The 14,922-nt window shown below is 37.3% G+C and overlaps 1 protein-coding gene across 2 annotated transcripts; it reads right to left on the bottom strand.

Annotated features, from left to right (window-relative positions):
• Positions 1–2,157: 2,157 nt before the first annotated feature.
• On the bottom strand, positions 2,158–10,162 carry LOC117889786. 2 transcript variants are annotated; one of them, XM_034794257.1, is made up of 6 exons: positions 9,904–10,162; positions 8,518–8,650; positions 7,922–8,456; positions 3,452–4,261; positions 3,171–3,388; positions 2,158–3,113 (listed from the first exon to the last, which is right to left on the bottom strand). In XM_034794257.1, exons 1-4 carry the CDS (start codon positions 10,071–10,073, stop codon positions 4,032–4,034), a joined length of 1,068 nt encoding a protein of 355 aa, XP_034650148.1. In that variant the 5' UTR covers positions 10,074–10,162; the 3' UTR covers positions 2,158–3,113; positions 3,171–3,388; positions 3,452–4,031. The 2 variants fall into 2 exon arrangements, with proteins under 2 accessions (XP_034650148.1, XP_034650147.1); XM_034794256.1 differs by lacking the exon at positions 9,904–10,162 and having other exon boundaries at positions 8,518–8,675.
• Between the last annotated feature and the right edge of the window lie 4,760 nt (positions 10,163–14,922).

Below are 14,922 nucleotides of genomic sequence, written 5' to 3'. Positions count from 1 at the left end.
TTGTATTTGTACGTACATATGTAACGCAGTGCAGAAAACGAACCGAACATACATACCCTTTTAAGTGATCATCATCAATAGCCGAGTCTATATAGCCATGCCTGTCTGTCCGTACGTCGTATCTGACGCCTCGTTCTCTGAGACTATAAGAGCTAGATTCACTAAATTTTGTGTGAAACCTCATTTGATATCTCACTGACTAAAGTTTGTTTCAATTTAGCCACGCCCCCACCTGCCCCCACAAAGGGAGATAATCTCTGACATCCACAATTTTAAAGACATGAGAAAACGTGAATACAATTCCGTAGAGAATGGCCATAACTATCAGATTAAGATTAGATTGGATCATTATTATTTATTTATTTATTTATTTCAATGAACAGTTAGTTATCTGCTAATTATGGAATAGGAATAAAAATGTAAGTACAGGAGAGAAAGGAAAGATCCAATTTACAAATTTTCTAAACTAAGGTGATGGTAAATGAGAAATACAATTTTTTCAAGAGATATTTCGGGGGATATTAAATGGTACAAGTAATTAACCCGAAGAGGTTCATGCTGGACGTAATTAGATCGACATATGGGTAATCGGATGGGGCGGAAAGTACGGGTTGGTCTGGAGGGAACTCTGCGATGGTGTTAAGAAGGTAGGTCCAGTAGTTTTAGCCTAGATAGGTATAGTGGAAGGAGTATGTCAGAGTCCCGGCTCATATTTCTAAGGGCGGATATTAAAAATTGTTTTTGAACGGACTCAACAAGAATTTTTTGCTCCTTGTATTGTGGACTCCAAACACAAAAACAATGCGCTAATATCGGGCGTACCAACGAGACGTACAGTGCTTTACTTACACATACATATACGGACCGTTAAATTCTTTTGACCAACGCTTAATAAACGATAGGACTCCCTTGGCTTTGTTAACCGTTGAAGCAATATGGCTATTAAAACATAGCTTGTGATCAAAAAGGATATAGAGATTCGATCCAGAACATGGTGTCCTAGAGAATAGGAGACAAAATATGGTGCACGGCGGCGAAAGGTCATAAAGGTTCCACTTAGAATGGTTCAAGAAAAGTAGGTTATTCGAACACCAAATGCTTAATTCATCAAGGTCAAGTTGTAGGCGAGCATGCAAGTACCAGTCGGAAAAGTCAGTCATCAGCACGCATTAAAGTAACTGAGTGTAAAATAACTTGGGGCAACAGATGGAATAAGAGCGGACCTAAATGACTTCCTTGAGGAACGCCAGAGGTTACTTTTGCAATATTTGACAAAACATTTGACGCTGTATGTGATTCGACAGACACGATGATATCCAAATTACGAGATTTGTAGGAAACCCTAATAAAGATAGTTTATGGATCAGCAAAGTATGATTAACAGAGTCAAAAGCTTTGCTGCAATCTGTAAAACTGACTTCTGTTTGCAAGCCACTTTGAAATCCTCGGTTGATTAGAGACGATAACTCTAAAAATGTAGTTGATGTTGATCGATGTGTAAAAAAACCGAGTTGCGACGGGGATATTAAACTAGAACATCCGAGTTGCAATTGACGAGTAACAAGGTGCTCGAGCAACTTTGGAATGGCAGATAGTTTAGCAATACCGCTGTAGTTTTCGATGTTAGATCTGGAACCTTTTTTGTGAAGAGGATCAAGGTAGGGCACATTCCAAATCATGGGGAGACGAGAACGCTCCAGGGATAAATTAAACAGGAAGGTCAAATGAGATAGGTCTTGATCCCAAAATTTTAGGATACAACTTGGAACTTTATCTGAAACTTTCGAAGACTGCTCTTTCTTCAAGGAAGGGAAGATCATTAACATGAGGTGGAAGGAATGGAGGAGTCATAAGTATCCGAGGAGTACGTCGTTTGAAAGAAGGTGGCAAATAAATTTGTAATCCTGTAATCCAATATCCTGTAAATGAAGGGCAGAAGGGAACGCGTTATACTTACGTTTTGAGTTGACGAACGAAAAGAATATTTTGAGATCATTACGGAAATTTGTACCACATTGGGAAAGATATAGGTTATTACATTTCTATTTGACAGTAAGAAATTTAGAGAGAACCGAAGAATATTGAGCAAAGACAGACAAAGAACCAGTTATCTGGTACTTTTTGTAGAGCCGGAATTTTTTATTTTTTAGGTACGACAGATACTTGGAAAGCCAGGGAGGTTTAGAGGAAACCTACATATATGGTAACTTCAGGGACTTAAGAATTCAGGGCAGAGTAAAACCTTAAAACAAATTGCCAGTTGGCGCTATATTTGATGAGGACTGAAGAAAGGACCAATCAACTTGCGAGAGATGTAGACAAAGAACGAAAAAATTAGTTTTTGCTTAAACACTTTATACGACTTCTTGAAGGTAAAGTGGTGTTAGTACTTGAGAACTCGACAAATATAGATAAAGTAGGATGACGCGGATCTTCGGGAAAATATAAATGGTAATCGGTCAAAACCTGTTTTACGTTTTCCTGAGCCGCTCTATGGGAACGATTGTCTTCAATTGTGATGATTTCTTTTCTCGAGCGATTCTTGCGATTCTTCCGATGAGAATGAAGACTCGCTTTACAGGGAATTGGGCTTCCTCTAGGACTATCTGTTTCCTAAAACAATCGACGGGCTTATATGTCGTCTGTATGGTATAGGATAGCGATATTTCTCTATGTACCGTCGCTGCGTCAGCAACGTGACGCAAATATGACATATTTGTATATTTTTAGTGTGAATTAATATTTTAAAGAGTACATTTTTCTGATACATGTATAGTATATGTAGTTCACAAGAGACATTTTTTATTATAGTGTAAATACGTATATTATCCATAATTTCACAATACATAAGTAAGATGATGCTGAACTTACGATGCCTCTACATATACTTTCTTGGTACGGCTGGTAGGGGGTCACTAGAAAGTCGTTTTGAAAGTTGATAAATTTGCGTATCCTCTACAAAGGTCGATTTATGAGAACCCTTCTCGACCGATATACAAACTTCGTCCAATGTCATGTAGGCTGGTACGCTTTCGTAGAGGTTCGCGATCATATAGCTTTGAGTACTGGAAATACTTTCAGAAGAGTTATTTCTCGAGATACAGGAAAGAAGCCTTGATAAATCGAACGCATATATTAATAACAGAGAGTAAAAAAGATCAATCACATACCGTTTTGGCTTACTTCCCGAAATTACAGCTTCTTGTCTCTCAAGGTTTTGAACAGTATTGCCTCTAGGCAAAACAACTATATTTCCAGAGCTGCTCTTTGGTTTCATTACACGTTTGCTGCCTCTTAACCAATCGGGCTTTTGCTTCAGTACTAGAAACATAAATATTATCCCCAGAAAAAGAAATGTCACAATTCCCAAGATCATCCACGATATGCCCTTAAAAATAAACAGTATTAAAATATATTTTAAATCAAATAAAACGGGTTTTTTTTTATTTACTTTGGAGCGAATATGTTCTGACATCCAAGAAAAATAATACACTTCTATGTTTCCGCTTATGTGCACAGATTTACAACTGAATGGTGATACGCTATTTTGATTCGAGTCGATCAGGCAGAAGGTATAAGCAACGTTAGGAACTAAGTTCGTTACAATTGTTCTAAGTGGCATTGTAAAATAACACCCAAAACCGTACTCATCAGGAAAAAGCTCCATCATATAGTACTCTTTTGTTGTCTTAGAGAACCAAACGATTCCAAATTTAGAACCATTTAAATCTTCCAATTCTACTGTAATTTGAACAGTGAGTGATCCATGGGTTTTTGGAAAAAAGTTTATTTGAGGCCACCATAAATTTTGTCGAATGTTTTCCTGTGCTTTGGTACCAGTCTGATTTTGTGCAAGACATTCCAGTGCTACGACTTCGTTCGGAGGTACTGTGGCTGGTGTCGGTAGTGTTGGTATATGTATTGGACTTTCCGTTGTCTTCATGGTGGAATTTTGTGAGGTAATTGTTGCTCCTAAGGTGCTGTCCGTTTCGTACGATTCTTCGGTATCATTGCTATAGCAATATCGTTCATCAAATACCGAGCAGTTCTTGAAAGCCTCTGGAGACCAACAATACATTGGTAGTTTTGATGATGCAAAAAATGGTATTCATTTCATATTGTAGTGTACAGTCGCAGTGCCAAACATTATCGTTAGCTATGATCCGTACATTTTGTGCAATGGTACGACTACCAAATATGCTACTGGAAATTGTTTTCAGCTTATTATGTGATATATCCAAGTACTCTAAGTATTCCATTCCTGAAAAATAATAAAAACATTTTTTATGTTTAGTGTTCTATCAGCTTCGATTGGAAATTTGAACTTTCTTCTTAAAAAGTTTATTTCTCTTTAGCATTATATATTTAAAATCAGCTCGTTAGTTGCGATGTCAGCCAGGACCGCGATGTCAGCAAGGTATACCTGGTAGGGCCACTTCGGCCCTTTGGAATTAATTAATTGAAATAAAAATCAGAAAATCCTTTTAACTGCTTTTAGCAAGTGCTTTACTTCTCGTGCTTTCAAGATCTATCGATATGCAAATGGTATTTTATGACTACTTAACAATACACATATGTATATGCATACATATGTACATATGTGTAACAATGCCGTGATTTAAGCCTAGTACTCAGATCGAAAAAAAAGGGGCCGCTAGAAAAATCAGGGATGATATTCGTATGTAACCGTTAAGAAATTTACTTACTAGACTCTAACGTTACTAACAGACTCTAACAGACTCCTTCCACCATACATATCTAGGCTAAAACTACTGAACCTACCCTCTTTATACCATCGCAGAATTTGCAATGGGGTGGTATTCATGCATAAGCTCATTCTCGGGATTGTGGACTCCCAAACGCTTTTGGGACGAATCTATTTTTCGGTTCCCTCCAGACCAACTCGCACTTTCCGCCCCAACCGATTATCCATATGTAGATCTAACTACTCCCAGCATGAACATTTCCGGGTTTTATGCAATAATTATAATTATTTGTACCATCTAACATCCCCCGAATTATCCCTTGAAAAAATTATATTTAACATTTATCATTACCTTAGTTTAGAAAATGTGTAAATTGTATCAGATAATTGTTAATTGAAATAAATAAATAAATAAAAATGAGGGTGGGGGTTGGTGGACGGACCCTTGGGGGTTGGAAAAAATAAATATACCAATAAAAGTTGTTATTGTATTTGAATGCTGTAATTGTTTTAAATTCAGATTTTATACTGCAAAATTGTATACATACATATTATGGAAGCGCCGTCGCTTCTCGACTTCATTGCTGCCTTATTATCAACATTGTTACCAAATCCATCTTTTACAGACAAATCTTTTCAGATACATATAAACACATATTTGTACATATATGTATGTATAATGCATACACAACTTTTCAACTGCTGTTCTCGTCGTCGTTTCTGTTCTCGACTTCATGTGCGCTTTAATTGTTAGCACTTGAAACCTTTTCCATTTTTTATACCCGGAACTCTAAGAGTATACAGGGTATATTGTATTTGTGGGGAATAACGGATGTTTGTAGCGCACAGAAGGAAAGTTTCCGACCCCATAAAATATATATATATTTTTGATCGGCATCAATAGCCGAATCGATTGAGCCATGTCTGTCTGTCCGTCCGTCCGTCCGTCCGTCCTTATGAGCGCATGGATCTCAGAGACCAGAAGAGCTAGAGCCACCAAATTTTGAATCCAGACTTCTGTATGCTCACACTGTTACAAGTGTATTTCAAAAATGAGCCCCGCCCCCTTCCGCCCCCGCAAAAGGGTGAAAACCTCCCAAACCCACAATTTTAAAGATAAAAGAAAACTAAAAACGCCATTCCGTAGGGAATGAGCATATCTATCAGATCACCAAATTGGGATCCGATTGGACCAATATTATGAGGAATGAGGAAATTAATTTGCAGTGGCTAAACCCACCCCGTCCCGCAGCTTATATTTGTTTTTTGTACATTCTCTCATTCACACTCTGCTTCGCGCAGTGGCCACACACTGGCCGCCGGCCGCTGGCTCTGCTTCTGCCGTGAGTCTGCAGTGTGTTGCTTTAGGGGAGGGTGGCGAGCTAAAGAGGCGTTGGCGTGAGTAGCGTAGTAGATGTAGATGACAGATGAAGAAAAACTTAAAATTTAACAAATAACCGCTAAGGTGCAGATTTAGTACTGAGTGCCGGGTATAAAAGTTGTGACGCGTAAGAAGCGTCTCACACGTCTCTTCTCGTTTGTATTGCTTGTGAGCTGACATACCATTCAAAATGAAAACCCTCAAGACTTTATGAAGAAGCTTGCCCCTCAATATCAAAATAAATTTATTTTGTGTGACCTTTATATGCTTTATATAATTTAGGATGAAAGGGGTAACGGATATAAACATCTGAATATGACTACAAATAATGAATTGCGGCAATCGACTTTGCGATGCAAATATTTCCCATTAGAGTATTCAGAGTCACGGTGTGAACAAGCAAGAAGTTTTGACGGAACGGGACATGGAGACATGTTTGCTGGCAAGGCGGCTGCCTTGCACATGTACACACACATTACACACACATTAAAACTTGAACATTTTCCTCCGACTCCCATCGGCAAATCGAGATTTGGACAACTGACCTCAAATTTGATGCCCAAGCAAGGCACTAAAATCTACATAGACCCACCCATCGATTTGCCGATGGGAGTCGGAGGAAAATGCATATCAAGCAATACAAAAAAATGCAAAAGGTTTCAAGCGCTAACAATTAAAGCGCACATGAAGTCGAGAACAGAAACGACGACGAGAACAGCAGTTGAAAAGTTGTATGTACATACATATACATACATATGTATATACACATGTGTATGCATATATACATACATATATATGTGTTTATATATATCTGAAAAGATTTGTCTGTAAAAGATGGATTTGGTAACAATGTTGATAATACGGCAGCAATGAAGTCGAGAAGCGACGGCGTTTCCATAATATGTATGTATACAATTTTGCAGTATAAAATCTGAATTTAAAACAATTACAGCATTGAAATACAATAACAACTTTTATTGGTATATTTATTTTTTCCAACCCCCAAGGGTCTGGCCACCAACCCCCACCCCTCATTCTGCACATGTTGCGGCAGGTCAGGTTAAAACGCTAAGCCCCGAAAACAAAATCAAATCATCAAAACGAATTTTCGTTCCATCGCAGTTAAGCAAGTCAACGCACCAACACATACATTGTTTGCAGTGTCCGTGTGAATGAAGACAAAACCGGTTTGAAGCGCTAAAAAATCATTGGCTACACGCACTTATACAAATGTAGCTGGGGCTTCTAGCTGCGTGCTCTACACGCACTAATCCCCATGTAGCTTATGCTTCTAGCTACGTGTTCTACACGCACTAATACTTGTAGCCGGGACTCCAGGCAGAGGCCTGGGACTCCAAGACGCACATTTAGCGGTGACGTTTCGCTTGGCTCAAGTTGAGAGTCTATTATACTATTTGGTTAGTGGCAGTACTCAGATCGACAAAAAAACAGGCCGAAATAATCTAGAAAGTCAGACGATAGTTTTTTGTGGTATTGTGTGATATTGATTTTATTTGTGTGGTATTCGTTGGTATGTTGCTAGCAGCTCGACAAATATAGATCTGCTCTTTATTCCGAGAGGGTACCTAGCAAACATAGTCTAAAGTCTCAATCAAATGGAAGCAACAATGCCTCTGAAGTTGAAAGATAAATGAATACGATAAGATAAATCTTATCGGTTCCATACGAATATCATCCCTGATTTTTTTAGCGGCCCCTTTTTTTCGATCTGAGTACTAGGCTTTAAGATATGAGACTTAAAAAAATAAAGATTGCCTGTTGATATTTTGCTTGCGATTCATTTGCATGTTTATATAGTAATTTTTTTATCATACCTTGGAAAATGTATTGCGGTAGGTACATGATATTTGAATTCGATAAAACGAATCGCTCAACCATGGTTAGTTTACTGAACGTGTCTTCCAGCAATTGTGAGCTGAAGTTGTTGTAGCTGAAGTCAACAAAGGCGAGTAATCCCATAACAGGGTCATGAGCTGTCACATTCCTTACACATTCGAGTCCTACTCGTATTACTAGGTGCTCAATTTGAAATTTTACGCTGTCCAGAAAACTTGGGTATATACATTGTACTGGTTCTTCCCGCTGCGTAATATAAATTCCCTTTAAATCTTCAGAAATGTTTCTAAAAATTCCATTAGTAATGTCTTTTAACCGAAGATCCTCAAGAATAATTTTATTGAAGATACCTTCACCAAAAGCACCATTCTCAATGGCAGTAACATTTGAGATAGCTATATAGATATCTTTGACTTTATCACCAAAAGTTGATAAGAATCCGATTCCCACAGTTGCATTAATAAATTCATAGTTGTATAGACGGAGCTCGTCAATAACATCACATGATTCTGACTGTAAAAATACCAAGCAATTTTAGGTATTTAGTAAATTTTCCGGAATTCGTACTACTCACATGATTAGAGATAGATATTGCGTACTGAATATCGCTGACGATTTCTTTTTGTCGGCCGTTAAAGCAGGTGTAGCTACATTGAACCTTCAAGCAATGCTGTGGTAATTTTTTAAAGGAAGCTCCTAAATATGCACTGTCACATAAAGAAAAATAAGAAGATGTTCGGATATTTTACTTAATTTCAGTTCCGTTTAGATTCTAAAATTTAGAATCTAAATACATATATGGAAAGACCTTTTTTTAAAATTATAAGTGCTACAGACACCATATTTTGCATCCAGACTTCTGTGTTATCACACTGTTACAAGTGTATTTCAAAATGTCGGCTTATTGGGAATAAATTCTGTTGGCCGTTCGGGCCATCTTCGGTCATTATTCTACCAGCTGTGCTCTGGTGTATTTCACTTTAAGTACATATATATTTAATAGCTTTAAGTCTGTGCCTTCCCCTTTTACAGTAGAACGGTTCTACTATGCGTTCAAACTATACAAGGCCAGAGCCTACCTTCAAGATATTTGTATATCCATTCGACAACCGACTCATTACACACCCCCTGCCAAAATTACACTTAGGGGTCAAAAACTTCCAAGGGTGATCATCCTTTGGAGAGTTCGTTGTATCGATCATTGTTTAATGTCTTTGGCATGGTACTATCTCCATAAATTACCTGGAGATCCTCCAATTCATAATAACCATGTGCTAACCTTGTCCTTACGCCAGCCAAACGTCTGGGTGAGTTTTGCATTTTCATCTCGCCTATGTTGCTTCTGCATGGTTTGTTGGGCCGTTTTCGATTGAGGTCGAATGAATCTCGTCTATCGAATGCAATTGAACAATCCTCCAATACCCCTCAGTTCCGTAACAGCGTATAAGCAAAGCCGCTCGTGATCATATTCTTACCAGAGAAGGCTTAGGGCTTAGAAGTGGTCCTTGATAATCATTTTTTCTTTCTATGCCAAAACTTTTTTTTTAAGAATCTTTTAAATCTGGTGTTGTTTTTAAACTTTTTTCAGAGGTGGCGGTTTGTTTTTACATATAACTTAATTATCTTAGATCTGGTTGAAAATAACTTTGTTTATCTGAAAAGCTGATTGATGCAGCGAACACTTTGTGGTTTAAGTTTACCGTCTGGGAAATATTAAGCTTTGAAATGCAAAAATATAGATTTTTGTGCGGTATTTTTCACAACATTTGGACTTTAAAAACCCAGGAAAAGTCAAAACAAGGCTTTAACGACATATACAGTCATCAAGAACATCAATTTTATACAGATATAGTTGAATGAAACGCCTTTTCCACCAATATTTTTCCGACGTGGATGGACCTTTGACCTTTGATGGCCTTTCTTATCGATGGACAACTAGCCAAAGAAGTACCCAACATACCTTTTAGTTCGCTCAGCAGCATCGTGATTGCTGACCACTTGAACTCGGCTATCTATATTATTAACCCGGGTTTTTACGTAAGGACTTATATCTCCGCTATACGAATCATAAAGACAAACGTATTTTAAAAGCCAAAAGATAATAATAATTTGGAATGATAATAGAGCCATTTTTACTCGTATAAAAAACAACTTCTATTCAGAGTGCTAAATAATGCATTTTGGTGTTCTCTTTAGTAGAGCAGATGCTACGGCTACTAAAATGTAACTCAACTGAGTAGAATGGACTCTCATTCTTCTTGTAAATATGTATTTTGTATACCCTTTCGAACAGATATGTATGGAACTCACTTATACTGGTGACACTATTGACAAAAATATCAAAAATTAAAATGGTTTAAAAATAACACACTAAAAATTACTTATAAAGTCTTTATTTCAATCGATTTATTCAAACGCATGTAAGCCAATTACACTACTCGACAAAATCGAACTTTCTTTTCCTCAAGGAACCAAACCTACTTTTTCTAATAGATATCGGGCATTAAAATTGTTTAATTAATCATGTTTTTTTGTATGGCAAATCTTTTTTTTAAGAATTAAAAAAAACGTATTTTTTGCTAATGCTTTAATAACTCAGAAATAGTAAACAAAAAATGAAATGCTAGGTTCATTATTTTTTTATGAATAGGTGAATTCATTAGGCGCCGTTTAAGGTATTGCTCGGCACAATCTATCTAAAGATGCCTGAGCCAAAATTGGTTAACCAAACCTAAAAAAGTTAAGAATAAATGTGTACGATAGAAAGACGTTCTAGCAGATTCACAACACGTTTTGAAGTTAGATACTCAAGAGTAAATAGGGGATATTGTATTTGTGGTCGAAAGTGGATGTTCGTAACGCACAGAAAGAAACGTTTCCCACCGATTCGATATAGTAATGTCTGTCTGTCTGTCCGTCTTGTTTGACGCATCGTTCTCAGAGACCATAAGAGGTAGAGTCACCAAATTTTGTGTGAGGACTCATGGTATATATATCACACTAAGTACATCAAGTTTGTTTCAATTTTTCGCTTTGCCCTGTTCCGCCCCAACAAAAGGCGAACATAAGTTAAAACTAAAAACGCAGTAGACAATGGCCGTATCTATCAGATCGAAGAATAAGGATCAGATTGGATCACTATTATGGCCATAATGACGAAATTCTTGTTCTGTGGCTACGCCCACCCCTTCTTTCTTTATTTATTTTTGCTCGCACACTCAGCCTCGTGAAGTGTGATGCTCATGGTAAGGGGGCGATGGTAGATGTAGAAAAAATGTAAAATTTAATATTCGTTTAAATCATTTGTTAAATAGGGACCTATATGTTCATGTTAATAAATATTCTGTAAGATATTTATCCATATTATCCACTTTGGAAAGGTATTTCTCGGCTCCTGCTCTTCACTCTAATTGGTAGCCACTGAAACAAATACAATTTAGAGTAGATTTAGGTTACCAAATCCAACAAAAAAATATATATCTACATATACATATTTCAAATCTAAGAAGGGGAAATATATTTTGTATTGATCAAATTTAAAATATCAATACAAATTAACATATTTTATATTGAATACATTTTAAAAAATAAAATACATAAGGTCTCGTGACAAGTTTCATTTTATTTTAGCTAAAATAATTTACTTTAAATTTGGATGCGTGATTGCGTTGCTGCATATAGAAAAATAATTGTTTGTTGGAAAAACGAATTTGATTCTTAAGATAATTGTTTACAGCAGAGACAGCTGTCATATAAAGTACATGTTAACATTCGGTCTTAGAGTATTGAAAGTTTCGACCATCAAGAGTAGCCTTTCCCTCTAGTCTTCATTACTTAGGTCGTGAAGTCAACAAATGATTATCTCAACTTGATAAAAATATACATTTGCACGTACGATTACGAAAGGAATCCTATGATTGTACTTATCTTCATATGTACACTCCCAATCAGACGAATAGACTCACGAGTTTTCAAAATGACAAAAGGGTTCTAAAAATCCAGCAGCGAATGATAGTGGAGCAAATTTATTTTTCCATTAATCAAAATTCTTTTCCTTATTTAAAAAGTAAAGAATTCGACTTCTTAGTGAAGAGGGTTTTTTTTTATAAATTATTTTGTGTAAATACCCCAAAAAAAGGCCCGTTTTAGCGATCACCGAATAGACTCAATGATGCATTTTAGACAAAATCTTTTAATAGCTTTGTAATACATATTTTTTGTATGATGTTTATGATGTATGTATGTGGGCAGGGTTTTGCCAATTGCGATCCCTAGACAAAACGAGAGCAAACACAAAGAGAAAACGAAGGAAAGTAAGAAAGTAAAAAGTGTTTCTGCATTGAGTCAATACGGTCTGTACGTAGTACTGAGGGCATCAAACACAGATGAGCCGCATTCTATGGCTTTATTTACCATGCAAGAACTGTGTTCAGAAAACTTTAATTTGGGGTCTAGTTTAACACCAATATAATTTCCTTATAAGTCTTCGAGAGTTTGATAAGACAAAGGGCAGGTCATTAATAAATACTATGAAAAGTTGGTGGCCTAGATGGCTACCCTGTGGTAGTCCAGAAGTAACCATAACAGGTCAATTTAAAGTGTTTTTGAATAAGACTCTTGGAGACCTAACATACAGGTAGTTGGAAATCCATCTCAAAAGATTATGCGGAAACCCTAGAAGGCCAAGCTTTTGTGCAAGAAGAGAGTTGTTTACAGAATCGAATTCTTTACTAAAATCAGTGTAAATAACATCCATCCAAAATTAGTGGTTGTTAATCGACGCCTTATAAATCCGTGCTGAGCTGGAGAAATAAGTGATTTGCAGAGATGCTGCAAGTGCTGAGTTGAAATTTTCTCAAACATTCTAGGAATAATGGATAACTTAGATACACCTCTATAGTTTTTTGCGTAAGATTTGCTACCGTTCTTATGGAGAGGATTTATATAAAATTCCTTCCAGATGGGGGAAAGCATGAGGAATGGATGGATATTGTGAAAAGTTTAAGCGAGGGTCCGCACAGAGACTCGCCACAGTACCTGAGTACACAGCCGGGAAATCCGTCAGGGCCCTGTGAAAATACCGGCTTAACTAATTGAAGATCATGAAGCAGGGAGCTTTTATTTAACAAAGGGCTGAAAATGACGTTCGACCTTGGTAAACTGTATCGATACACCCTGTATCGACCAGGGTAGCTGTCCTGGGAATTAGTCGGTGCCAAAAGATCAGCAATTGCCTGATCATTCTCTACCGACGTATTTAAAAATGATAGCATGGATGGATGTGCGGACGTTCTACGCTTACTGTTTACAAAGCTGTAGAACTGTTTAGGGTCCTGTGAAAAACGTATCCTGCATCGAAGTAGGTAGTTCCTATAGCATTGAGCATTAAGAACAGTGAAATTTGACCGAGCTATTAATTAGAAAGAGAAGAGGGAGAACCAACTTCTTGAGATTTTTTAAATAGTCTTGATTTGAGGTTCTTTAGACTGGATAACTCTTTGGTGAACCAAGGAGGTTTCGCAGATCTAGTCGGACATGAAAGTGGGACACACGTGTCAAAATTGTGTCAAGTACATTGTAAAAAATGTCTGTGCCTTCAATAACGTTAGTGCTCAAGTACAGAGGGGACCAATTACACTCCCTAATTAACTATTGAGCTTTGTAAACTCGGCTTTACGAAAGCAGCGGACGCGTTCAGATAGCCTACCCGCCCGATCCGATCCGAGGTCCAATATCTACCGACCTTTTGAAAGTAGGATGATAGCTGTTTTCAGGTATAGTGAGCGGAAGTGCTCGGTCGGATACGAGACAAAGCACAGATCATGAAATTTACCCAAGGAATTTTTTTAATGGTTGACGAGACAGAGACAGGTTTAATAAGCCATCAGTAAAGTCATGTCGTGACATGGGCACAAGGTTATTAGACTCGTTAACCGAAGACCAAACAGTACCTGGCAGGTTGAAATCACCAAGAACTATTATATGGCCTATATCAGATAGCAAGAAAGAAACAGTTTTTAAGGCGGACAAGTGCTGCTCGATATTAGGACATCCGAATTCGATGGAAAATACGAGCAAGTGACATAAATAGAATGGCCGGGAAGAATCAGTCTTACACAGAGGGGTTTAATTTAATTTTTATATCTGGCACTCGATGAATAAATAGGGTGTATTGTATTTGTGTGAAAAGTGGATGTATGTAACGCAGAGTTGGAAACATGTCCGACCCCATAAAGTATATATGTATATTCTTGATCAGCATCAATAGCCGAGTCGATTGAGCCATGTCTGTCTGTTCGTCCGTCTTGTTAAGCACCTGGATCTCAGAGTCCATAAAAGCTAGAGCATCCAAATTTTGAATCCAGATGGCTGGATGCTCGTACTGTTACAAGTGTAAGTTTAAAGTTTTGGCCCGCCCTTTTTCGCCCCCGCAAAGGCCGAAAAACTGCGGAACCCACAGTTTTGAAGATAAGAGAGAACAAAAACCGCAATTCTGTAGAGAAAAGAAAAATCAATCAGATGCCCGAATTAAGATTGGCTAAGATCATTATTATAGCCAGAATGAAAAAATTCATTTGCATTGGCTTCTCCCCAGCCTCTCAAACAGCTTTGCTTAAGATTGCTTATTGTTGGCAACTTTAAAATGCAGAATGTAAAATTGGAAAAAATCATAATGTAACATATGTTTGTACATACATACATACATATGTGCATACTTATCACACATTTAGGTAACGTTTGTAACATTTCATATATATGTACCTACATATGTATGTATGTATGTACACACCTATTTACATACATATGTACATATATACTGAGTGAGTACGGGGTATAAAAGTTGTCACGCGTACGAAGCTTCTAACAAACGTTCCCTCTCGTTTAATATGTAAAGCCTAGTACTTCCCTTAGAAACGAATAGAAATCATCGGTTATTTGTTCGACAGAAAATATCGCTGCCAGCTTTTCTATTAAATGA

This window comes from Drosophila subobscura, chromosome E, assembly GCF_008121235.1.
Source record: "Drosophila subobscura isolate 14011-0131.10 chromosome E, UCBerk_Dsub_1.0, whole genome shotgun sequence".
NCBI classification, from domain to species: Eukaryota; Metazoa; Arthropoda; class Insecta; order Diptera; family Drosophilidae; genus Drosophila; species Drosophila subobscura.
The sequence above is the reverse complement of the archived record's forward strand: the minus strand, read 5'-3'. Positions and strand labels throughout refer to the sequence as shown.